Source organism: Mus caroli, unplaced genomic scaffold (genome assembly GCF_978045245.1).
Source record: "Mus caroli unplaced genomic scaffold, Mus_caroli_1 scaffold_9, whole genome shotgun sequence".
Taxonomy (NCBI): domain Eukaryota; kingdom Metazoa; phylum Chordata; class Mammalia; order Rodentia; family Muridae; genus Mus; species Mus caroli.
The window spans coordinates 58,515,137-58,541,869 of NW_028227264.1; the positions used below are offsets into that span (position 1 = coordinate 58,515,137).

Sequence of the window (26,733 nt, forward strand, 5' to 3'; positions counted from 1 at the left end):
CAGGCCAGGAAAGAACAGAGCGGAGCAAGCGCTAAGTGATCGCAAGTACACGGATGAGTGTAGATAGCTACGAGGGCCCAGAGAACAGCATGGGAGTGAGTTTGTAGAGGGGCCATGGTGCATCCCTGCAATCCCAGCATGCATTAGGAGAGGTAGAAGAGTCTTGAGGGCAGCCTGAGCTACAAGGCAGCATCCTGTCTCAGAAAGCTAACCCCTCAAAAACCACAAACAAAACTCCGCCCAAACAAAACAATACAAACTCCACAGAAACAAAACTCCACACAAGTAAGTTGAAAACAAAATACCAGCAAGACAGAATCAAGGGAGACTATGAATAACTGCACAGCTGTGGATAAAGCCCTGGGGGAAAAAGGCTGAGAAGATTCCCCAGGGCACACCAACAGATGCAGGAGCGTGTCCTGAGGTTGGGAAGTTCTGGGCTTGTGCATGCCCTGTGCATGTTTCAGGTGTGTTAGCCGGTGGGCATAACTGTACCAGGTGTATCAGCTGCAGGGCACACAAGCGCAGAATGAGCCAAACTCCCTCCCACTTGCTAAAGTCACCATAGACATCAGATTTCCCTTACTTATCCACCTACCCGCCCACCCATCTACCCTGGGCTGCTGGAGAACAGGGAGCCAAAGTCCTGCCTCCAGACTAGGAGAACCGCAAGGCAAGCTGGGTTAGACTTGGGTCCACACTTTAGTATGCACGGCCCTCACGATCTCTAAAAAGCACCGAGACTTACAGAGGGAAGTGGCTGGTTGGACACTTGCCACTTCTATCTGCAACTCCAGCCCTTCCCCACCCCCACCCCTGGGCTCTGGAGACGCTGTACCGCCCGCCGCCCCTCGGGGGCGCTGCTGGGCGGGGAGCTTGCTCGGCCGCCCGCCTCGCCTTGAGCTCAGCATTCACTCTAGCAAGCGGCTTGTACAGCAGGCTCCCTGGGCTCCTGGAGTCCCGCTTGCTCCAAGCGCACTCCAGCAGTCTCTTTCTGCTCTTGCCCGGCTCGACGGCGACATGGGTGTCCCCACGGTCCCAGAGGCCAGCAGCCCGCGCTGGGGAACCCTGCTCCTCGCTATTTTCCTGGCTGCATCCAGAGGTAAGATCAACAGGCGGTGGGGTGCTAGCGAGAGCTCTAGGGAGTACAGCCCGGTAGTGTAGGAGGCAGGATGGGAGTGCCCTGAATCCCCTCAGCCTGCGGTAACCTTCACCCTACCGCTGCTCCGCTGGGACAGCCCAGCAGGGTGCAGTGGTGTCTCCATCCTTCATCAGGCACATCTTTAATTGCTAACAGCTGCCAAAACAGCAGGCACGGGTGTCCCTTGGGGATTGCCTGCCAGACACTTCCCTGACCCGAGTCCAGAGCAGGGGCCATGAAGAACTTCTGCAAGGCAGGAGATGGGTCAGAGGAGAATCACCCCGTCCTATGGTGGTTGCTGAGTGCATTTTGACACCTGGGGCATCTCCCTGACTTCTGGCAACAGAGTCTAAGAGAACTTAGGGGGTGTGGTGCTGTGACCCTGGTATCCTATCCCCCTTGACACTTGTGTGTAAGTCTTGATGGACACTCCCAAATCTGAGCATGTTTGTCACCTGCTCTGTACTGAAAGTCTAACGACCCGTTTGAGTGATCAGTGGGCTTCTGTCATTTAACCTTATTACAGCCGAGGAGCTGGTTTGGATGAGTAAGAAAGACACGGGGGACACTCCCCTGAGCCCAGCAACCAATCGTGCTAGGGGCTTGGATAACTCCTCGGCAGGGACACAGAAGCCCCACACAGGGAGATGTCACTTCCAAAGTCCAGACTCACAATCTGTACATTGTTCCAGGACACAGCGGCTCCCCAGAGCCCAATCCTTGTTTGTGCGGAGATCTCAAAGAAAAAGGGGAGGTTACCCTGATAGTTGCCCAAACAGTAGACAGGTGGGTCCCCTGTGACGGCCTGCCTGATACTTCCCTGCTCAGAACCTAGGGCACTGGTGGCTTCTGCAAGGCAAGGGAGAGGAAGGGTCCAGGGACAGCGTTAAATCCTAGAGGGAGTCACCATTGTCAGGACAGAGATGGAATGCTCAGCTCCACAGAGGGAGCCAATAGCTGCATTAGAAAAGAAGGAAGAGGGTTAAGGGGTTGAAAGGGAGGAGAGACAGGGAACTAACTCCTTATCAATACTGGGAGGCTGGCCTGGACTTCTGATAAGAAAGAAGGCACCCACACCCTACAGACAGAAGACTGAAGCCCTGGCCTGCCTTTCCTCACGGCAGGAGAGAGCCTGTGGCAGGGATGGGGTGGGGATACAGGCGGGGGATGTTTCGCCCCCAACCCCAAGGCTCCTCAGAGGCATAGCTTCTAAGAATGGAGGACAGCAGCAGGCAGGAAGGCCAGTGAGGCATCTACCTCAGGCTACTATCCTCCTCCCCGGTGACTCCTTTCCTTGCCTCTTCCCTACCTAACTAGAATGGGAAGCTTTCTGGTCAGCAGCCCCAATTTGGGAAACTAAGTCCTAGAGCTTCAGGGCAGAGGGTCAGCAGCTTGCAGAACTTCCAGCAGCAGCAGAGAGGCTCTGGGGGGAGCTGGGCTCCCTCATCCCCCAAGAGATTTTGCAGCCTATTGCATTTTCGGACTCCAGCTGCTTGGTGAGCTGAAGGCTGCCTCCCTTCAGCTCCCAGGGAGGTAATCAGGGATCCAGGAGGCTTTCATGAAAGAAACAAGAGGAAACTTTTAGCCTGGAGCTGCTCTGACCTCAGCACTGGCTATACTTTAAGTCATAACTCATATACTTTAAGTCTTCCTTCTCTTTCCTGTAGCAGACCTGGTCAGGAGGTCTGGGGGCTGAATTCCCCCCCATCAGCATTGGGGCTGGGTTACCTTGAAAAGAATTGTGTTTGGGGCAGGGTGAGACGGGGAGGGGGTATCTGAGGGGACTTCAAACAGTCAGAGCTTAGGAGGCACTTGGAGTACATGGAACACATTCCTTTCCTGGCCTGACAGGGACTGATGGGGGGCGGGGCAGGGGTTACCTTTGGAACCAGGTGCCCCAGACCCCAAGGGGTGCAGAACCTCTTCCCCACAAGTGTCCCTAAGATTTGAGGAAGTTACTACCCTGCCTGTCCTTAGTCTGACCCAGGAGGCCCATTCACATGGGAGCTCTGGTGTCCCAGAGAGGGGCAGCTGTCTTCCCCTTCATGGTAAACAAGCCTGCAAGGCCCTATTGAGTAAACTCCGTGCTGAAAGCCTCTGCTCCGGTAGTGGTCAGCACTTAGGAAATCCTTAAGCCCCACCCAGCAGCCTGAGGGTAGAGCTGGCTGTCTTGGGATGCCCAGGGGCCAGAAACATGAAGGGGGGGGGGGGGCGGAGCTGGGAGGCTGCAAGGCAGCTGTGGATCTAGGGAAGAGGAACCAAAGAAAAGCTAAAGGAGTCACCTTGGATCCAGGATACAGGATCGTAGGCCTAAGCAGGAAAAACAGAGGGTTCACAGGGCCCATGTGGTCTATTGGTACTGACAGAGCCTGCCGTATTAAACTTGAGGTCCTAGGTTCAAAGGCAACTATTGCCCAGGCCTTGCCAGAAGTTAGTACTAGGGCTTCTCATACCTATGGATTCTTTTGGAGAGTCTGGTTGGACCTTGGCCTTCCTGGTGTTTAAGCAAGGAGTCTGGTGTATATCTATCTGCACCCCAGCCGCTTCCTCCGCTCCAGAGTAACTGTTTCATGGTTAGACCTGTATTCAAATCTTAGCTGGCTGCCTGTAAGCTGGGCAAGCTTTTCAGCATCCTTGGTCAAGCCTCCATCTGTAATTTAGGGTGGCGTTCTGCCTCCCCTTAGACACAGCTGTGTGGAGTGGTTGGGCAAGACTTCCCAGGGTGCCTGGTCCTTGGGATGCTGGTAGTGTATCATCTCCTGGTTTCTGGGGACTCCATACTAGTGGCTTTCCATCTGAGCTTCTGCTGCCACAGAGCCCCAATAAGTGCCCGGGACTTAGGAGCCATGAGAAATATCACTGGGAATGCATTTTCCAGAGTCCTAGCATCTAAAGGATCCCCAGGCTGGTTCTAGCTACCCTTTTGGACTAGAGTCTGAAATGGCCAGAGGGGTGCCTAGAGGTTTTCCTCCTAAGCCTCCTGTACAATGGACCATCACAGCCAGCCTGGCCTAGGTGTGCTTACTTGTGTGGGGGGGTCACCTACATCCCATCTCCATACTTGGACTGGGATGCTATGCTCCCAACAGGTCATTCAGTAATGAACTTGCTGCTTCTTGCTACTAGCCAAGCCTCCCTGTGGCTTCTGTATAGAGGGTCTCAACTTCCAAGGGGACCCCGGATCACCTACTCCCTCATCATGGGGCTCCAAGCACACACTTCCCCAGCTGAGCAGCGATCAGGCTGATTGGACCCAGTGAAGAGGCTACAGCTAGCTGATGCTCTCCCAGAAGAGGAGGAGGGGGGAGGGGGAGGGGGAGGGGGAGGGTAATTCCCCTCAGTGCATTCTGGGTTCATTTGCTTATCTCCCTTATGTAGTATCTGTTTTTCCTTTAGATCTATACTTTTCTTTAAAGTAAAAAAGTTTTAAAGGAAATTTTAAGTCTGTGTCACAAGTGGAAAACGAGTGTCACTGGCCATAAATAGATCATATAAAAGGGCACTGTTGGCAAGCCAAATAGAGGAATTAAACGTTAGCTGGAAACTTAGCCTGGACAAGGCTCAGCATGTAAAAGCTGTCGCAGTCTCTTATAGAAATGAATGAAGTAAAAATAAAACAGGACATTTTGGAGAGAGTGCCACTAACTAGGACTTTCCTTTTGACATAATCAGAGCCAAGGGAATACTGAAATGGGAACAGCCACCTCTCTTTATGATTCAGTGTTTTCAGTGTTATTTAACGTAAAATCAAAAGCAAAACTACTTGAGTTAGTACAGCTGCCGGGCAAACTGAGCCCTCATTGGCCAGGTCAGCTGTCCATCTGTGGGAGGGAGGCGGAGCCAATCTCTGGTTACCTCTAGTTTCTGGAGAAAGAAACAGGCCTGGGTTTAAATTTTGTCCACAGACTTATTCTCTGTGAGACTCTAGACAGCTGCCTTTTGTGCTTTGATGTCCTAACCCAAACACCTATTTCACGAGCTTGGGAATTAATTAAATAAACAAGCCCGTGTGTGTGTGTGTGTGTGTGTGTGTGTGTGTGTGTGTGTGTGTATGTGTGTATGAGCCCCTTGCATGGAATCAAATCTTAGGAAGTCTCCCTGGCCTGACCCCTGAGGACCTGTTTGAAGTGGCAATGGGGTTGAGTTCTCCTCAGAGAGATCTCGTCTCAGAATCCTCGAGAGGAGCCTTCCCTCCCACCTCCACCCCCCACCCTCCCCACCCCCTCAAGGCCCTGGCCCACTGCCCAGGTCCTCCCCAGGAGGCTTGGTGGCTAGGGGCTCTACTGGATGCCTGCTGGTTTCCCAAGACGCTGGAAGTGTGGCTTCCTCCCATAGAACCCTGCTTCCCCTTCCCACCCTCCTTGGTCTATATGAATGGAAACTTCCTGCTGGGGCAGGGATCAATAAACACATCTGAGATACCCTTTGTCCTCATTAGCCCAGAAGCGTCCACAGAGACCTGCTGGCTTCAGCCTGCACCCTTCACCCTGGGGGCATTTCCTCTGGGTTTTGATTGAACGATGCCTCTGTTTTCCCTCTGTCCCTGACATCGTGTTAAAGGTAGAGCCCAGCTTTTCCCCTTCATGCACCTGGAGAAGATCCTGGGAAACGGGGTCTGTGAGCTGGGACCAGTTCCCATGCCTGGAAGGCTAGAGCCCCATCTCTCTCTCTTTCATTAAGTGTGAGGCCAGTAAAGGCAGACAGTCAAATAATTGTTTACTTGGCAAGCCAGCAGCTGGACAAACCTCAGCTGTCTGAGGGTGGGGCCTTCCTAGCCGGACCAATCAAGCTTGGACCCACCTCCAAAAACTGGTGTGTTGCCTTGGTGACTGTGGGTAAAGCTAGCACGCCTGTCAAGGAAAACAATACTAAAGTCTGTCCGCACCCACGCACACACCCATCCCCTGTATGCCCACAGAGCCTGATGTGTGGTGAGTCTCCAAAACAAGACCAGGGAGGATGCTAAGAGTGCCTTTGAAACTTTCCCCAGAGGTTGTATGCCACCTGTCGCCAGCACCATGAATGGATGATCCCCTCAGAGGGCTCTGAGCTCCACAGCCTGTGCCTTGAGCTAAATATCTGGAATGAAAGAATGTTTTGGTTTGGGTGTGAGGAGCAGGAAAGGATAGTTGTAGCTCTGAGTGTAGGGGGTCAGCTCTGGGGCAACTCCTCCTAAGAGTGGAAAGATGGAACGTTCGCTCCACCCACCTAGGGGAGCAGGGTTGGAGGGACAGCTCTTCCTGTCTGCCCCCTGGCTGAAAGTGTGGGGTGGGGGTAAGGCTCTGGGGGGGCGTGGCCTGTACCAAGTCGCTATTTCTCCAGTCGGTCTTATCTTTAAAATGAAGACGAGGCATAGCATGGCACATCCACCTATTGTCCCAGTCCTGGGGACTCAGAAGCAGAAGGATCACAAGTTCAAGACCAGCCTGGGCTCCAGCCTTCAGTCTTTGCCCTGGGGCACGTCCTCTGTGTTTCAAACCAGCCAGAGTTGCACAGAAAAAGGCTCAAAAGACAAAAACCAGCCAGATCAATCCCTAAGACCCAACAGAAGTATAGTAGTAGTAGTAGTAAAACAAAAATATATGGAATTGGGGATTATACCCACATCAGGATAAAGTGCCCAATGTATCAGAAATGACTCTGAGGGGTCTGGGGAGGTGGCTTGGAGTTAAGAGCATTTGCTGCTTTTCCAGAGGACTTGGGTTTGGTTCCCAGCATCCTCCATGTCAGGTGGCTCACAGCTATCTGTAATTCCAGCTCCAGGAGATCTGACACCTCAGGCCTCTGTGTACATTCATAGACCTGAGAGCGGAGCTCAAGGGCATCAGGACATGGGACTCCCTTAACTGCAGATGCAGAGTAAAGCGGCCCAGAGAAGAGTGGGATCTGCAGAGGTTCATGTAGTTACGGGCCAGCGTAGGAGGCCCCGGGGCCTAGGAATCTTGCTGTCTAGGACAACATCCAGTCTCCAGATCTGGAATTTTCCTAGCTCACAGCTTCCCTCCTGCAGGTGTAGGGCAGTCTTAGTGGCAAGTAGGGCCAGGTGGAAGCAGGAGACCTGTCCCCAAGGGCAGTGCTCTTCACTGGTATATGCTCAGGCCAGGGCTTGGGATACTTTCCTGTCCCATGTAAACTCAGCTACCCTAGAGCCAGGGGCCTTCCTCCCCACCCACTTTCCTGCTCTCCTGGACAATAACCCAGGTGGCCTATGGGATCAGCAGCTGACAATGAGCTACATCCTCCCGCCAAGTAATTATAATTCCAGCCAGCCTGCATGTTGCCCAACAGTGTGTGTGTGTGTGTGTGTGCTCGTGTGTGTGCACAGGCTGTTCTGCATGCCTGTATGCCTGTGCACTGTTTCACATCACCCTGTGCCCTGGAGTGTCCTCCCAGGGTCAGGCTGCTCTGAGTCTCAGACATAAGGGATGCTTCTGGCCCTCCTGTTCTCCGTCAGAACAAACCCTGTGTCTTTTCTGCTTACTCATAGGCCTCTAATCCTAAATTCTGACATTCCAACCCAACCTCAATGATCCGAGGACAGTTTCCCCTTCCCTCTAACTCAGGAAAAATGTATTGGGGAGTGGAAGTGAGTGTGGGCAGTGGGGATGGAACCACGCCCCCTCTCCTACTCTCTCTGAACTCTGCTCTTTCCATGGTCCCTTGACAATGAAAAGGGTCTGGATCCCTTCCCCCTGCTCTGGTGCAGGCCTGAGCTTGAAACACCATTGCTTCTGCTCTGAGGGTTCTCAGCTTGGCACCCCAAACACCAACCCCCAGTTTCAGAAACACTCATGCTACATGTGAGTCCCACCTCATTCCTGCCTTTGTTTCTAAGCATTTTGCCCCTTGTCCTGTCGCCTTTAACCCACTGCAGGCCTGGCCGCTGCTTTACCTGCCCTCCTGACAGCCCCCAGGGTCTGTGGGCTGGGCAAAGGCTGATGGAACTAAATTTGGCTGCAAGAACAGTGATGTCTCTCAGGCAGGAGCCGTTGAACAGAGGAGAGAGGGGACTGGGATAGTTGTCCAATGGCTACGGGGATAGGGCAGAGATATTGCCACTCTTTGTGGGTTGGTTCCTTCTGTGGATGTCTGGGAAGCCCCTTTCCCTAGGTAGCCGTAGGTAGTCTCTGTTAGAGCCATGGGTTAGTGACCATACCTAGTCCATACACCCCGTAAGGGAACCTCTAGGCTGCTGTGGACAAAGCCAGCTACTTGCTGTAAAGAGAAGCTGGGAGCCAAGTTGTTCACATCAAATCCCCACTTAAAAATTATTTGATGTGTCTGGAAGTTTTGCCAGAGTACATGTCTGTGCGCCATATCTGAGGAGGCCAGAAGAGGGCATCGGGGATCCCTTGGAACTGGAGTTAGAGACAGCTAGCTGTGAGCCACACGTGGGTGCTGGGAATTCAACCCAGGTCCTCTGGAAGAACAGCCAGTGCTTTTAAGCATTGCGCTAACTCCCTGAGCCATAAATCTATACCTTTTCAAGTCAGCAACCCCACAAAACAAAGGAAAACACCTACATTAGGGGTCAGATGCAAGGTCTGAAGGCTAGAGGGGCTCTGTGGGCTTCCAGCTTGGCAATGATCCATGCCGGGGTTGAAGCCATACTCCAGTGGTCCCTTGCTGTGGGATGGTGAACCAGCAAGCTGCTTTACTCTGTCTATGGACTTGGTCTCCTCATTTGTGAAACAGGAAGGCTCCAGCCCTACTCTCTCTGGCTGTCACAGGCACCACACACGCCTGGGCATCCCTGCCTCTCAGAGTTTTCTGGGAAGCCTGTTTGTCTTGAGGTTACTATGGTTCAGGCCCTGACTCCAGACCTGCTACAACTTCAGCCAAACCACTTTCCCTTCCTGGGCCTGTCACTGCCTGAAAAGGAGATGGTATCTCACCAACGATGGTCTGAAATCTCTGCTCACCTTGGTAACAGCATTCCAGAAATCTCTCTGTGTAAGCAGAGCTGCCGGCTGGCTCCAGAATGCCTGTCTTCCTTACTTTGTAGGCCTAAGACTCTGCTCCTCCAGGCATTCTTTGGGACCTTCCTACTGTAATTTACACACACACACAAGCCCTCTAGTACTAGAGCATCAGCTCTCTCTAGTCGTTCATATTTTTGTGACAAAGAGTTTGAAGCTAGTATCTGTGTGTTTCTTGAGTTGCAGAGAGAATACTTTAAGGACAGTCATGCGAATGATTCCTGTCCTGGCTGTAACACCCACCGGCCTCCATTGATGTTTTTATTTCTGTCTTCCAATGAGTCTGCGGCTCAGCCTAGTGACTCAGTGTCACTGGACTCCAGCCCTGCCTGCTCCAACTCCAAAAGCCACACCGAGCTGCTGCTCTCTGCATTCAACCAAGCTGTCAGAGCTTTGGGGGTTCCCAGCCTGGCTCCAAGGGTCCTGGGCTCTGAGGGCAGAGAGCATCAGAGGAGGGGGTCCAGGTGTACCTATGGATGGGGCAGTCAAAAGAGTGTACACTCAATACACGTAGACTCTGTGTGTGTGTGTGTGTGTGTGTGTGTGTGTGTGTGTGTGTGAGAGAGAGAGAGAGAGAGAGAGAGACTCTCGCACATGCGCAGTCATGATGTGTATGGAGGTCAGAGGACAACCTCAGTTATCATTGTTAGACTTTTAAAATATGTATATATTTGTGTGTGGGTGCATGTGTGTATGTACAATTCATGGCATGTTGTGGAGGCAAACTTGGAGGAATTGGTTCTCTTCTTTCACCATGTGGATTAAACTCAGGTCTTTAGGCCTGGTGGTAGGTTTCCTGTCTACCTTTTCAGAAAGTGTGATGGTTTGTATATGCTCAGCATAGGGAGAGGCACTATTAGAGGTGTGGCCTTGTTGGAGTAGGTGTGTCACTGTGGGTGTGGGCTTTAAGACCCTCATCCTAGCTGCCTAGAAGCCAGTCTTCTGCTAGCAGCCTTCAGATGAAAATGTAGAATTCTCAGCTCCTCCTGCACCATGCCTGCCTGGATGCTGCCATGCTCCCACCTTGATGATAATAGACTGAACCTCTGAACCTGTAAGCCAGCTCCAATTAAATGTTGTCTACAAGCTGCCTTGGTCATGGTGTCTGTTCACAGCAGTAAGATTGTAACTGAGACAGATAGGGTCTCTCATTCGTTTGGAACTTTGCCAGGTCTATCTAGCTGGCAGTCGAATTCTAGGCACCCACCTGCTTCTCCCTCCCCATTCAGCATCATTGGAGTTACAGACCTGTTCTAACATCTCCAGAATTTTACCTGAGTTCTAAGGGTCCAAACTTGGATCCTCATGGTTTTGAGGCAAATATTTTTCTGGCTGAGCTGTGACTGCCCCCCACCCCGTCCCTGCCCCTCCATTTGTAATCTCTTTATATTCTAAACCTTTTCCTTATCTGTTAGCCCTCCTGTACCCCCTGCAATATCAGTTAAAACCAGAGCAATGCTGAGCTGTGGTGACCAGAGCCCTCAGCATACCCATCTTTCCTCCCCTCCTACCCCGTACTGCCGTGAACATCTTTCTTCTTAGAGAGGAGAAAACAGGCTCACGTGGTTAGTTAGAGGAATGGAGTGTCCAGCTCATATTCCAGTCTCTAAAGAGTGAACTTGGGCTGGAGATATGGCTCAGCTGGTAGAGTGCTTCCCCAGTATACACTGAGTCCTGGGTTTGAGACTCTGTGCCTTTTTTTTTTTTTTTTTTTTTTTTTTTTGGTTTTTCGAGACAGGGTTTCTCTGTATAGCCCTGGCTGTCCTGGAACTCACTTTGTAGACCAGGCTGGCCTCGAACTCTGAAATCCACCTGCCTCTGCCTCCCGAGTGCTGGGATTAAAGGCATGTGCCACCACGCCAGCACGACTCTGTGCCTTTTAAACTGGGTCGCTGGCCTATATTCATAATCTCAGCTCTTGAGAGGTAGAGACAGGGAGATCAATTCAGGCTCATCTTCAGCTACATAGTATGTCTGGGGTGAACCCTCAGGTTAAGCAGTAGGGGAGTGGGAGCCGAGGTTATGGTAGGCAAGAGGACTTCTTTATCTGCTTAGGGCAGAGGACTGCATTTGGGTGGGCAGCGGGTGCAGAACACGAGGACCTGTCACGCGTTCCTCATCCCTGTCCCTCACACACTTCGACTTTCCCTGCTTCCCTACCATCATGCCTAAGTCGAAATGCTTGCCTTTAAATTCTCACTCAAAGTCCAAAGACCCGGGGAAAGGGGCCATGCCCAGCCCTAAAGGGCATTTTTTTCTCCCTCCCAAGTCTCTGAAAACTGGGAACTGGTTTGTCTCTGCCCACAGGGTCCTTAATACAGGCTTGCTTGCTCAGCTGGGTCCTTGGCTGTCAAGCTGAGGTAGGGTACCAGGCACTGGCCCCATCTGTGTGGGCATTCAGTTAGTGTTCTGGGAGGAGGCTACGGAAGAAGGCATTGCCTGGATGAGGAGAGGGGGTGGGTAGAAGATGCCGGCACCCCTCAGTGTGGCCAAAGACTGAGGCCTTCCATTCTCCTCTGTACCTCCTCCTTGTGAAGGGCAGAGTTGTCCAAGGTGGGGCCATTGCCTGCCAGGGAGCTGGGAGCCCAGGGACTCATGCTCTACTTGGGAGAAGGCCCCATGTTGGCTGGCCTGTCTTTTGTCTGGCTCCCCTCCCACTTGGGAGGCCTGGAGGCTTCTCCCGTGTGGGTCTTGGAGTGTTTACTAAGCAAGAGGCCAAGGCTCAGATCAGCTGGCTTGCCCAGGGTCTGGCTTGCAGGAAAGAGGCTGAAGTCACGCTTTCTCATCCGGAGGGCAGCGAGGAGTGACGCTCACTCAGGCAGGTGACAGGGGTTCTCTTCTCTCTGAACAGGTCTGGTAGCAGCCTTCAAGGTCACCACTCCATATTCTCTCTATGTGTGTCCCGAGGGACAGAATGCTACCCTCACCTGCAGGATTCTGGGCCCCGTGTCCAAAGGGCACGATGTGACCGTCTACAAGACGTGGTACCTCAGTTCACGAGGCGAGGTCCAGATGTGCAAAGAACACCAGCCCATACGCAACTTGACATTGCAGCACCTTCAGCACCACGGAAGCCACCCGAAAGCCAACGCCAGCCATGACCAGCCCCAGAAGCATGGGCTGGAGCTAGCGTCTGACCACCACGGTAACTTCTCTATCATCCTGCGCAATGTGACCCTAAGGGACAGCGGTCTCTACTGCTGTCTAGTGATAGAATTGAAAAACCACCACCCAGAACAACGGTTCTACGGGTCCATGGAGCTACAGGTACAGGCAGGTGAGGTATTCTGCACAGGTGGCCATGGCTTGGGAGTCCAGGGCAGGTGGGCAGGCAGGCCGGTGGGGCTGGAGAGGTATCTGCATATCTGCCACATGACTACTAGTTTTGTGTAATAAGTGGGTGTGTGTGTGGGGGGTGCGGACGTGTGATTATCTTGTGTGTGTGTGTCTCTATTTGAGACAGAGTGACTTTTTTTTTTTAATGTAAGAGGGTGTGTGTATCTGAACCTACAGTGTCACCAGTCGTGAGAAAACGCAGGCAAATGGGGAACTGAATGTGTCCTGAGTTTGAGTTGATCCTGGCCAAACGGTTGGGAGGAGAGAGAGAGAGAGAGAGAGAGAGAGAGAGAGAGAGAGAGAGAGAGAGAGACTGTCCAGCTGAGAATGTAAGACATGCACACAGGTGTACAGACTCCCCTGAGCGAGCACTGCCAGGTAGGCATTAGCATGCATTCCTGTAAAAGGCAAGAGAAGTCACTAGCCTGGACTCACCCTGCGACCTCATGGGCCTTACATTCACCTAACAGACCTCTCTTTGTTCCCACAGGCAAAGGCTCGGGGTCCACATGCACGGCGTCTAATGAGCAGGACAGTGACAGTAAGGACTCTCACTGCAGATCCCCATCCCCCTCTCTGCTGCCTCGTTTCCCTGTCCTTTCTTGACTGTGGCCTCAGAAGCCCCTGCACCTGTCACTGATCACTCTGTGAAGCAGGCATCACCAGCCACTCTGCAGAGGGGGCACACATTCACTTCCTAGTGGCACAGCAGGGACTAGACTGTAGCCTTTCCGGCTCTGTTCACAGCCCAACTCCCCTGCCTGTGGGAGGAGACTAGGCAGGCAGAGCAGAGGGTGGCTGTCAGCCATGGTGCTGGCCCAGAGAGAAACCTTATGGGTGAGTTACAGGGCTTGGCTCTCAAGGAAGCTGGGGACATAGAGGTTCATTTGAGAATGCCCTGTGGCATATACTATATATAGTAGACAAGGGGATATATCTCATAGTGCCCAACATTTCTAAGAAAACAGGGCTGTGTCTCATAGGTTTGTCAGGCATCCAATGTGATCCAGCCCTTGCTTAGGCCCTGGAGAGGCAGACGGAAAAATTGTGATCCCAGCCTTTAGACAAACATGAGGGTTTGTGCCAGGATGGGGACAACTGAGTTACAGCCTCAACTCAAGCCCCAACTCAATGACCAAGATGACTTTCTACTCAAACTACTTGTATTTTCAAACCCAACCGACCACCCCACCGTGATTTGTTGACTTGAATGAGAGCCACGGCAGTGTGGTGGTGAGACCTTTGGTTCAAGCCCCTCTGCCACACACCTTGCTGAGCTCGAGTGTCTCCTCAGCACTGAGCCACCATGCCATCCTCACTTCCTCTCTCAGCATCCTCTTCTGTCCCTTCACTCTGAGCAACCACCCTGGTCCTGCTTCTTCTTCAAGAACCTGTCTCGGCAAACTGCTGCTTCTGCTACTGCCTGCATGCCATGGGCAGGGAAATGAGGTTCAGGGAGAGCCTGCCTGGTCTGGAACTTGCTACGTAGACCAGGCTAGCCTCAGATTTGGAGCAGTCCTCCTGCCTCTGCCTCCCAACTTCTGGATCCCAGGTGTGAACCCCCACACCCGGCTTCAGTAGGACTTTTTGAAAAGAAGCCACATGCTTTCAGTCTTGAAGACAGAGACACAAGATGGTAGAGCGTTTCGGGCTGAGGAGGCTGGGGACTTTTCTGCTCCTGAGACTCTAAGGGTGAGGCGGAAGCCTTGAACTTGACCTCCGAGGTGGGTTAGTCTTTCTTCTCCATACCCCTCCATCCTTGGGTTTTGATGTTTAAATCCTCCCCATGTGTGTGTATATATACACACATACATATACACATATATATGCACATATATATATATGACATGTGTGCTGCACTTTTGGGAGTGTGTGGAGAATCTGGGTAGTTCTATGACTTCCCACATCACTTCTCCATTGAGGAATGGGAATAACTATATCCCTTTAACAAGGAAGCAAATGCTACCCAGGCACTTGCCTCGGGGATGGGAAACACACTGTGTCTCAGGCCCAGGAAGCTGGAGACCAAAACAGTTGGAAGAGGGGAAGACTGTGGTGAACTCGCAAGCCACCAGTCTCCAAGAACAGTTCCAGCACCATGGAGGCATGGGCTCCTATTTCCTCCTGATATACACGAGGCCTAATGTCTCAAGGCAGCTTATCCACTCCTGTGCCAAGGCAGGATGGGAACTGATCGCAGACATGGCTGCGTTTCTTAATGCATTTAGCACTGGCCACCCATGCCATTGCTCAACAGGCCCCGTGGCCAGCTGCTGAGAACTATTCTATACTGCTCATTAACTTTGGAAGGTTCCAGCCTCAACTCTCAGAGCTCAACCACAGCATTCCCTGGGTCTATTAATGATGCTTGCAGACGAGATCTTTGGGTTCTCCCTTTCTAATCCCTGTCTGAGTGGCTAAATGTTATTTTACGGAAGAGGAGCTACATCACACTAGGTAAAAGTCCAAGTGGGTTTCAGGTAAGAGGAAGTGTAAGGGATAACTAAGGGAAGAAGCCTGGCATTTGATAGCATTGCCACGGGGCTTTGGATTTCCCCTGTGATCAGGGCAGGCCTGTGCAGCCTGTCTCTGTACCCCTCCCATCCCTAATGTGGCAGGCTATGCCAGGCACTTTCCCCAGACTCCTTTGCATATACCCACAGGGTACCCGGCAGGCCCTGGACATAGACTGAGCAAGCTGAGGCTCTCCAGCCTGCCTGCCATGAAAGAGCCTGGCACATGCCATTGGGGTGGTGTTGGCAACTGCTTATACCAGTGTCTTATCACCTTCCCAGGAAAAAGCCTGGCTCCCGATGGTAACTAAGCTTTCTCTGCAATGGGTGTCTCCTTAGAGTAAGGGGGAACTGAAGTCAGGCTGGCTTTATAAAGGAATCCTGAGCCTCTGAGGGCAGCTGAGCCCACACATACACCTCCAGAGCCTGTCCCACCATAGCCTGGACAAGAACTGCAGCATATAAGGAGACAGGCTCTGTGAGTGAGCAGGCTCTGCTCATAGAGGGCAGAATTGCCACTGGCAGACCAGAGGGTCAGGCAGGGAGGTCCTGGCCAAACCACCAAGGCAGCTTGTGAGCACCTGGCTAACCGCACCACACGTTGCTTAGTAACCATGGGAAGAGAGACGAGAGCGTTTGCAGCCAGTTCTCAGATTGCCCATAGTAAGGTCCTAGGATGCAGTTTAGCCACACTGAACAGTGTGAATTACAGACTGCTCTTACTTTCAATATCCCACGTTCAAGCGCAGCCACATTAAAACCTGCAGGGAATCTGCTTTACTGTGGATTGCAACTTCCTTTGCAATCCGCCCAGCAATTGGCCCTGTTTCCATTCCAATGGGTACTTCTAAAGTGCCTGCCAAAGGTCTGCTCGGTTCCGTATTGCTCACTGGGAGCGTATTTATGCTTCCATGTTGCTTAGCATACAGTGGGATAAAAATGGCCTTTGTTCCCAAGTAAAGTGCAGAGGCAGCTTAAAGACCAAGGCACATCCGGTTTCCAGAGCTCTCTGGAGGTGAACCGATCCTATGACAAGAGATCCTACCCATGTTTTGGCAGAGAGAAAGGTTCAAATTGGGAAGGAAATGGGCTTACGCTAGTTGTGGTTCCAAGGGCTCATCTGTTCCCAGCTAAACTCCTGGAGTCAGCAGATGGACTGAAATAAAGCAAGCCCCCATGACACAGGGCTCATGCAGAGACATGGCCCTTCCTGAGACAGTTTTACAACAGTCTGGGAGAAAGCATGCACGCAATGCTCTCTGGCTCAGTGCTGCAATGCTAAGTGTTTAGGTCCAGATGTCCTGCCTGGGTGAGCAGAGATCTGAGCCTAAGGGGTTCTTGCTGCAGAAAGAGGACTGTTGAAAAACGGAAGTAAACAATGTTGCCACCAGACAGGGATGTCTCCATCAATTTGGGGAAAGCTGTGTATAACAGAGCTCTGGAAAGAGTGAGGTGGGTTTCTGTGTAGGCAGAGATGTCCAAACTGTGCTTGGGTGCTGGGACAAGGTTCTCCCGTGATCTCATAAGACAAGACCAGATCTAGGTAGGTTAGGACTGTGTGAGGGGAAGGAGGGGAGTTTTGAATTTTGTATATGTGTATACATTACTGTGTGTGCATGTGTGTATGTGTACATACTTCTGTACCCAGAGGCTGACACTGGATATATTCCTTAATTGCTCTCTCCTGACGTTTATGAGTCAGGTTCTGTCGACTCAGGTTACTGAGTCTACAGCTTATAGTTAGGTGATAGGGCTGGCCTGTGATCCCCAGGGATTTTCCTGTGTCCACCTCCCCCACCAGTGGGGTTTACAGCTACACGTGACCACACCTGGCATTTCAGAAGGGTTCTGGAGAGTCAAACACGCGGGTCCTCATGCTTGCGGACTGAGCCTCTTCTCTAGCCCCTTGAGTCTTTTTAAATGTGTGCCTTTATTTTCATCTATTTAAAGATATAAAACAAAAATGACATTGCTCTAGCCTTCCCCCTGCCTTAAGTGCTGGGATGGACCTTGGGGGGCTATACATCTAGCCAAGTGCTACAAATTTTATCCTCCTGCAGTGGTGTGTGTGTGTGTGTGTGTGTGTGTGATCAAGAGGCCACACTTCCAGGGGCCTCACCCAAGACAACTCAAGGATCCCTTAAAGGATGGAGCTGAGGTTTGTTTTATTTTTTAGACAGGGTCTGTCTATGTAGCCCTGGCTGTCCTAGAACTCACTATGTAGACCAGGTTGGCTGGCCTTGAACTCAGAGAGATCCACCAGCCTCTGCTTCTGTCTCTGCCGTGCTAGGATTAAAGTTGTGTGCCTCATGCCAGGTGCGGCTGGAGTCTTTTTTGTTCATTGCAGTAAGACACCCATCTTTCAGTGTTAGCAGCTCTTGTGCAACAGTGCTGTTTTAATCTGTTTTCGTTGCTCAGGCTCCTTCTGGTCTCGAGCCCTGGCGTTTGGTATGAAGGGCCTTTTGGTGGACACTCTGAGGTCCAGGATAGTCGAGCTCTCCCTTGTAGGCAGGATGGGGGGGGTGCTCTCTCTTCTTTGGAGCTGCCTCTGTTGTGGGCAACAGGCCTCATTTCCCTGTGCCTCGTGGGATCAGGAACACAGGACTGTCTTTGCAAGGAGCAGGTCACTAAGGGTCTGGCTATGGGGCCCTGCTGCCTGGGCCTCTCATCCTCCCTATTCTGAAAGGGCACACGCCATGGGTTGCTTACATCAGTGCGTCATTCTCTTCCCATTAAGAGCCGGGCTCCAGATGGTAGTAACTAAACTTCCTCTGCAACGGGTGCCTCCTTGGAGTACGGAGAACTGAAGTCAGGCTGGCTTTATGAAAGTTTCCTGAGCCTCTGTGGTCATTCCGTGCCTCAGTTTCCCTTCAGGAGAAGCGGCAGGAAGGGGACCCTCACGTCAACTACTTTACTACTTTTGTCCTTACAGGCATCACGGCTGCGGCCCTGGCCACTGGCGCCTGCATCGTGGGAATCCTCTGCCTCCCCCTTATCCTGCTGCTGGTCTATAAGCAGAGACAGGTGGCCTCTCACCGCCGTAAGTACCGTCTTCCGGGATGGTGATGGGGCTTGTGGCTGGGAGGACCGGAGGGCTGCACTGTCCTTCTCCACCCTTCCTGCCAGGAGCTGGCTCTGTGGCTATGAGAGAAGGACTTACGTGTGCCTTTCTTTGGGCCCGATGTCTGCCAGCTGCTTTGGTACCCAGACAGGGCTGGCTTGGCACTCTCCATGTCAATGAATAGGTGACCACCCAGAAGGGTGGGGTTAACTCAAACTGGTTTATAAAGATGATTCTGCTCAGAGATCTCTTGGAGACCTGCTTGAGCCTATGGGCTGGTTTGTTTTGTAATGGGCAATAAAAGCCCAGGCTCAGTGACTTAACTAACTGAATGTCACAGGACACTGAGTGCAGAGCTGAAGTAGCTCCCAGCTGCGGGGGTGGGGGTGGGGTGTGTGTGTTGCTACCCTGCCAGAAACTGTGTCCTGTTATTACCTCTGGGCTTCACTTAGTCACCAAAGCAACTCAAATAGGAGACATTGCTATCCTCACTTTTCTGATGGACAAACTGAGGCTAAGGAAGTTTCCCTAACTTCCCTAGTGAAACACACTATAAATAAACAGTAGAGCCAGGCTACAAATACCAATCACATCCTTTGCTGGGTGACGGTGCCTCTTGTCTGCACTGCCTTTCCTAACGAGCCTTGTTCAGTCTGCATTCTCTGAGAGGCGGGGGTCTGGAGGGGGGAGTCCTCTGCACTTACATCCCTCCCCAGCCTCTTCCTTCTGCTAAGCTGCAGAAGGTAATTGAGGGAAGGACCATTGTCACTAGGTCATACCAGATTTCCTCTGGCCTCCCCTTCACCTCTCAATCGGCCTGCCATCTCCCCTTCCCCTCTTTCCTGAAGGCCCAGCCTGGAGCCCCACAGTGGGCTGTGGCCACCTCACCCTTCCTCTCAGACTGTTCCATCTAATTACAGCGCTGCTATAGCCTGCCCGTGAGCATCTCCAAAGTGGTGACAGGTCAGAGTGAAGGAGGAACCCAGGGCTCTGCACTGGGAAGAAATGGCTTGAAGAGCCACCTAGTCCCTCTTCCCAGAGTCAGGGAGGCTAGGCTCTGGAGGGATTCCTAGGCGCTTTCTGTTCCCTTTGCCCACTCCACAGCACTGCCTGTTGTTAGATCAGGGGACAAGAACTGGAAAGCAGTCCTTTCTAGTGGAGGCTACAAGCCTGTTGTTAGATCAGGGGACAAGAACTGGAAAGCAGTCCTTTCTAGTGGAGGCTACAAGCACATATAGGCTTTTGGTGGGTCTGGCCTTTCTTGCAAGGTCTCTGCAGGTTTCCAATCTGCTCAGGGGATCTAGTGGGATGGAGATGGCTAGTGTATGTGGCGTGTGCATGCACATGCATGTGTGTATATGTGCCTGTCTGTATATGTGAGTTTGTGTATGAATGTGTGTATGGGTGTGTATGTGTATGAGTGGGTATATGAGTGTGTATGTGTGTGTATGAGTGTATACATGTCAGCATGTGTAAGAGTATGTATGTGAGTGTGTGCATGAATGTATGTGTGTATATGTTTGTATATGTGAGAGTATACATATATGTATGAGAATATTGGAAAGTGTGCATATGTGTATGAGTATGTGTGTGGATGTACGTATGTATGTATATGTGTTTGTGAGTGTGTATGTGAGTGTGTGTATGAGTGTGTATGTGTATGAGTATTGTGAGAGTGTATGAGTATGTGTGAGAATGTACATATGTGCCTGAGTGTGTATGTGAGTATGTGCATGTTTGCGTGTATGTGTGAGAGTGTGCACATGTATATGAGTATGTGTGTGGGTATATGTATGTGTATGTGTGTATGTGTTTGTGAGTGTGTATGTGAGTGTGTGTATGAGTGTGTGAGAGTGTATGTGTATGAGTGTGTATGTGAGTATGTACATGAGTGTGTATGTGCCTGTGTGTATGTGTGAGAGTGTGCATATTTGTATGAGTGTAACAGTGTGTGTATGTGTATGAGTGTGTGCAGGCATGTGTTTTGTGTGTGTGTGTGTGTGTGTGTGTGTGTGTGTGTTTTACCAGGCCAGAATGCCTGTAATGTGGAGTCCTATAGACAGATCCCAGTTTATCTCTTCCATACACCCTCACTTTAAACACTGGCTGCAAACTTTCCTCTGTCCCAGGAAGACACATGACCTGGACTTAGAGAAGAGCCCCATGGTGACAATGGACTGGAATAGGGGTACACTTCATGCCATGTTGAGTGTAGAAAAAAGCCTTGTCCTGTCCCAGAGTAAGGATGTGCCATGTACAGTAACAGGAAAGGAATAAGAATCTATGTTCTAGTGCACACCTCTAATCCCAACGCTCAGGAGGCAGAGGCAGGAGGGTCTCTGTAAGTTTGAGGCTAGCCTGGTCTACATAGTGAGTTCCAGGGCCAGAGTCAGAGTTACATAGTAAGACCCTGTCTCAAAAGTAAAGCAAAACAAAACCAACAAAAAACAAAGCAAGATTATCACCTAAAGCAAATATTTTCAAGTCATTACTCTGCCTTCAAATGAAAATCCCCAATTTATTCTGTGAATCCATTCAGACTCATGACAGAAACATAAGATGTCAGAAGCTGTTAGTGCTTAGGAAGACAAAGTGCCAAAGGATGAGACAGTTGGGGAGTCACTGATCCACTCAGACCCCAGAGTAGCAACCAAAAGCATCCAGCAAGTCTCAATATGGCACCCGGCTGCAGCAAGCCCATGCAAGGTTAGCTCATGGTACATGGTGCACTAACTCAAGGCTTTCAGCTTGCAGCCCTGAGTCCTGGGCTGGGCACTGGGTTGCCTAGGAATGAGCATGCTCAGGACAGAAGAAAAGAGAAGGCAGCTCAGTGCCCCCCAGCTCTAAGGTGGAGGTCACCATCTTTACCCCAGAGCCAAGTGGTGAGGATGAGCTAGGCCCACACCCTGTCAGCAGAAATGAATTAGATTTCGGGAACTCTATGCAACTTCCCTGTGCTCGGCTTGCAGATGTGCCCTCCCCTCCCCCTCCCTCCTCCTCCCCTCCCCGCTCCCCCTTCCCCAGCCCATTTCCCCATGTAAACCTCCTGCTACAAGAAGGATCTGCAGGAGGGTGTGGGGAGCTGCAGAAAAGAGGGAAGTTGGTGTTGCTATATCTGGACAGTGGCTGGTTTTAGGGGGATCCTATGGATGGGCTGAGGTGGTGATGACCCGCGGGGGAGAAAGTGGGTAGAGAGGCTGAGAAGTGATGGGGAGACTGAGGGAAGAAAGAACCTTCTAATTCTAAGACCTGACCTTGAACTATCCACCCAACAAGTTGTGGCTAAGGACCAGAGAGGCAACTTCCTGACAGAAGGCTGAGTCAATGGCACACGCAGGGGCCTGGGTTTCGGTGGAAACTTAGATTCTCAAGGTCTGACTGAGGACACGTTTCACTTGGGCACAAAGGTAGCTCTGCCTTGGGTCCACCTGCTGGACAGACACATGGAACTCAGTCCTCCCCAGGGAACACTACAGGGTCCTGGGATGCAGCCTACACAAGGCTTCCGTCCTGTGACCAGCTCTTCTCTCTCTTTGTAGGTGCCCAGGAGTTGGTGAGGATGGACAGGTGAGTCCCATGGTGACTTTGAGAAACTTCCTGGGACCAGGGAAAAGGAGTTTCTATGTGATGTGAGGCCCCTGCTCAGCACAAGACAGAGCTGGTTGGAGCTGCATCTGGCACATCTGGGCTGGTGGGCTGCTCTGTGTACCACCTTCACCCTTCCATGCCCTGATTCTTATTGGACATGCTTTAGTGGGCACTTCTGGGTCTCAGTAATCAATGTGACTTAGGATGGGGAAGAGTGGAAATTGCTGGCTGGAACAGATACTACAACATGCAAAGAAAGTTCATGGCCCAGACCCAGTCCTGTTCACGGTTGGGGCTTGGCTGTGCCAGGCACTCCAAGAGGAAGCTGTCCAGTTGAACATGAAAGAGCAAGCCAATAGCTGCTCTGGGCAGGGATGGGGTGGGGGGTTGCATCAGAGATGGACAGGCAGGACAATGTTATCTGTGGTTGGCCATGGGCTGGCTTAGATGGGCTCAGAAATTAGCCATCTCTAGAAGCTTGGTCTCTGTCCTAGAAAGTGTTCAGAGGAGACAGCGTCTCAGATACCTTAAAAAAAAAAAAAAGTTCTACCCATGATCCCATTAGGACCTCAGAGCTGGACAGCTTTCACAAGTTGTCCTTGTCCCAGCCAGAGACCAATAATGAAAGGGGTGGGGGGAGTCAGGGAGGACAGGGCGCTCTGGGTGGCACTGATCTCCAGGTGGCACTGATCACTCCCAATTCTGCTTCTCTAGCAGCAACACCCAAGGAATCGAAAACCCAGGCTTCGAGACCACTCCACCCTTCCAGGGGATGCCGGAGGCCAAGACCAGGCCACCACTGTCCTATGTGGCCCAGCGGCAACCTTCCGAGTCAGGACGGTACCTGCTCTCTGACCCCAGCACACCTCTGTCGCCTCCAGGCCCTGGGGACGTCTTTTTCCCATCCCTAGGTGAGTGTGTCACACGGTTTCACAGCCCTCTGACTGACCAATGTTAGGACCTAGGCTCTGCAGCCTCCCCTCCCCCCTCGCCTCCATCCCTGGGGAATCTTCATGGTGCAGAGTTGAACAAGGAGACACAGACTGCTCCCCCTCCACCATTCACTTCTTTATCTTTTCTTTTACAGATCCAGTCCCCGACTCCCCTAACTCTGAAGCCATCTAAACCAGCTGGGGAACCATGGACCATGGTACCTGGGTCAGGGATAGGTGCACTTGATCTATGGCTGGCCCTTGGACAGTCTTTTAGGCACTGACTCCAGCTTCCTTGCTCCTGCTCTGAGCCTAGACTCTGCTTTTACAAGATGCACGGACCCTCCCCTATCTCTTTCAGATGCTACTTGGGGAGCAGGGAGAAGTTGCTGGATTGCTCATTGCTGTTCTCAAGATCTTGGGATGTTGAGTTCTCCCTAGAGACTTGACTTCGACAGCCACAGATGTCAGATGACCTGCATCCTACGAACATCCGGCTTGGCAAGAGCCTTTCTTCATGGAAACCAGTAGCCCGGAGGGGATGAGGTAGGCACCTTGCCACCCTCCCGGGCGAGAGACACAAGATGTGAGAGACTCCTGCCCACTGTGGGGGTGTGGCTGGCCTGCTTGTTTGCCTGAGGATGCTCCTCTGTTGGACTGACTCTATCCCCCCCTGGATTCTGGAGCTTGGCTGGCCTATGTCCCACGAGAGGAGCATCTCAGCAGCCTTCCACCAGCAACCTGAGGGTCTGCCAGCTTCGTGGCTCTGGGCTCTCATTACCTGTATGGCTGTTCACAGGGCTCAGTGGCCAGCGGCTTTGAAACAGGAAGTACATGTCAGGTTCAGGAACCACTGTGAGCTCATTAGTGTCTTGAGCAATGTGAGGCCTGGACCAGCGGACACGGAGGGAGGGTGGCGAGAGGATGATGGGGACGATGAGGGGAACATGCTCCCTTCCTGTCCTTGTCATCCACCACTCCCACTATTCAGTGTGGAGCAATGGCAAAGGTGACCGACCTCCACAATGTCCTAGTGATGCTGGACCATTTCTAAGTGTGAAAGAGATGCTATTAAAAGCAGTATGTGGCAGTGGCTGCAAACAGCTGAGTGGATTGGAGGCACTGTCACTAAGGCCCTGGAGGTGCAGGGCCCGGCATGGGGATAGGGATGGGAGTTTCAGTGAGGGCCTAGGGGTCACTCCGCTTCTGATCACTCTTCATCTGAGCCTCACCTCAGGGTGACCTTCAGGCACACAGAAGAGCTTGGCCCTGGCCCAATGCTACTCTTGGCTCTCATCTCCAGGGTCTGGCATGACCTGGGCACACAGGGGGAGTCTTCAGAAAGGATTTTAAAGCATGAAGAGAAAGGGTATTTCTTATGAGGTGGAGATGGGGCAGCTGATGTTTGAGAGTGAGGAGGGATACGGCTGGGCAGATCACTCTCCAGTCTCTAGAGGGACAGTAGCCCTAAGTCTGGGAGAGTAGCAGCCCAGTGGTACCATATGTCTTCTTGCAGCTTCCACTGGCTGGGCTGAACTGGGCATGGTAGGAAAGCTCTTGTTCTGGGCCTGCAGCCAGGAAGAACCCCATTCATTCCCTGAGGACAGATGGGTGGGGAGAGAAGAGAGAGTTTCAGGCCAGGAAGCAGCAATAAACTACCTGCTGGGGACCCAGACAAGTTGTCTGATGAGGTCCAAGATGTGGGATGCTACCAGTTATACCTGGGGCTTGGGGATCCTTAAAGGCTTTGTATCATCATCATAGGATTGTCGGGATGGCCAGGACATCAAAGCCATGACCCGTGTTTTATCCTCAGGGTCCCCTCTTCTGCACCATCCGTTGCTCAAGACTCTATGTAGTTACTATAGACAGAATGTGTTGTTCTGTTTGGCTTTGGGGATAATGGGCTGGCAAACTGCCTGCTGTTCAGTGGCAGGGCTGTGAGGCCTATCAAAGACTAGAACCCACAGACTAGCTGAACGATGAGTATAGCCTGTCCCCTGGGGGAGCCTGACCTGTCTCCAGCCCTAAGCTTCAGACCTCACCACTCAGATGACTTCTAAGAATTTGCCTGTGGGGACCCCCGCATGGCTGCAGCTCTGTGGAAAGGAGAGGAGGCCCCCAGCAGAAGAACCACTCACTTCCTGCCCAGCTTCCTCCTGTAGGGCTCTAAGTCTCATCTTCTTGGGACCTTGCAAGCAAAGGCATGTCAGCTTGGTGGTTTCCTGTTTTGGGTGAAGTTTTGTGTGGTCCAGGTTCTGTCTACATCCATGAACTTGGGTGCTACCACCTTGCTGCTGCTGTAACAGCTGCAGGATCTTGGGGTGGAAAATGGAGATGCCCTGAGGTGCTAGCTCTTGGGGCAAAAGATGGGGTGGCAATGAGACACAGTGGGGAACTGAGCTCCCCAAGAGGAGGGAGGAGCCCTGTAGCCTCAAGGGCCATATTGGGTTCCTGGTACCAGCAAAAGCCTAGAGAGCGAAGTCTGTATTTTGAGGAGGTAATTGATCCTTAGGAAATCCATCAGAAATTTGGAGGGCATACTTTATCTATCTCTGGAGGATCTCTACCTATCTCCGATGAAGCTCTCCCTGGGACTGGGATGGGAGAAACCAGGAGGAAAGGTGTCTGATACATCAGGGGCTTCTTGACAAGCCAAAGGGCCACTGGTAGCTATTGTGGACCAAGCTGACCCTGCTGAAGTATTGTAGTGTACCTTGGACCAACTTCTCAAAAGAGCAGCCCTGGGGCTACCTTACTTCTGCCAGGAAGAGGCGGAGAGCCTGGGAAGGGGCTAGCTCCTTCTTTGAGAACTGCTCCCTGGAGGACTTGGAGGAGGCGGCTAGGCTACTGGCTGCTGAGGGCCCTTTGTCTTTCCTAACCTGGGCACTGTTAGGATGCTCCCTCCTGGAAAAGGCTTTCCTGGGTGTGAGCTAGAGTGGTGTCCATGCCAGCGCTGAACCTGCCATGGTGGGAGCTGAACTAAAAATTTCTCAGGGAACTAAAATAGGCAAAAGAGGAACTGGGGGAGGAGGGTGCCAGGCAGGATGGGGGGAAGGGAGGGCGGTGCAAAAGTCTCTTGAAACACAGACAGCCTAGCTGAGTGCCAGTCCCAGATCACAGAGAATATGGATCATCTGTCTCATGTTCTGCATGCTTGCTGCTTTACCCTGGCATTTTCCTTCTCCACCATGAGTGGGAGTCCTGGGAGTCCTGGGAGGGTGAGGATTAATGCCAGCCTGGGGAGCAGATAGCTGACAGAGTCCTTGGGTAACTGGCTTGAACCAGGACCTCAGAATTCCACTCTGGGGATCTAGCTTTGTCTGGGCCAGTGAAGATCTCTATAATGGCATTATTGCCAGGGGATAAACATTTCACTGGGTTTTGATCTGTTGGGTGTGGCTTCCTGGAAAATATGGTGAGAGGAATTCTGATAAGGATACAGTTGATAAGAAAGTTCTGAGATTGATTAGTAATGCCTGCCTTGGACTCAGGAAGGGGAAGTGGCAGTATGAATGCCATGTCTTAAATCATTTTGGTTAAAATATGCTTCCCAAAAGATTTCCACGTGTGTTCTTGTTTATTTGACATCCGTCTCCATATCAGTCTTGAAAACCTTTCTGTGTGTATACGTATGATGTTTGCGTGTGTATGTGTTTTTGTGTGTGCATATGGAAGCCAGAAATCACTGGGCGTCTTCCTCCATTCCTTTGCAATGTATTTTTTTTTTTTTTTTACGATTTATTTACTATATGAATGTTTTGCCTGAATGCATGCATAGGTGTCACGTACGTGCCTGCTGGAACGCTTGGAACTGGAGTTACGGGTGGCTATGAGCTACAGCGTGAGTGCTGGGAATCAAACCTGGGTCTTCTGCAAAAGCAACAAATTAAAAGACAGCTCTTAACTACTTGAGCTATTTTTTCCAACTCCACCATTGTGTATTTTTAGCATTTATTTTAAAATTTTATGTGCATGTTTCTTGTTTTTGTTTTTTGCTTTTTTGTTTGTTTGTTTTGTTTTGTTTTGTTGGCCTGCATGTCTCTAAGAGCATCACATGTATGCTAGGCACCGGTGGAGGCCGGGAGGGCACTGGATCATTTGGGAATGGAGTTAGGGAATAGATAGTGGTGAGCTGCCATGTGGATCCTCTAGAAGTAGAGCTGAGCTGACTCGTTAGTGT

The 26,733-nt window shown here is 51.6% G+C and overlaps 2 protein-coding genes across 3 annotated transcripts in view; one reads left to right on the forward strand and one right to left on the reverse strand.

Moving 5' to 3' along the window:
• The window catches only part of Cdh23 (cadherin related 23), a 383,664-nt gene that overhangs the window by 42,817 nt on the left and 314,114 nt on the right, over positions 1 to 26,733 (reverse strand). The window lies entirely within an intron of this gene.
• Vsir (V-set immunoregulatory receptor) lies at positions 925 to 26,471 on the forward strand. Of its 2 annotated transcripts, none has more exons than XM_021174509.2 (7): positions 925 to 1,102; positions 11,972 to 12,397; positions 12,947 to 12,997; positions 17,902 to 18,009; positions 21,570 to 21,597; positions 22,333 to 22,529; positions 22,706 to 26,471. In XM_021174509.2, the coding sequence occupies exons 1-7, from the start codon at positions 1,021 to 1,023 to the stop codon at positions 22,741 to 22,743; spliced, it is 930 nt and encodes a 309-aa protein (XP_021030168.1). In that variant the 5' UTR covers positions 925 to 1,020; the 3' UTR covers positions 22,744 to 26,471. The 2 variants fall into 2 exon arrangements, with proteins under 2 accessions (XP_021030168.1, XP_021030169.1); XM_021174510.2 differs by having other exon boundaries at positions 930 to 1,102; positions 22,336 to 22,529.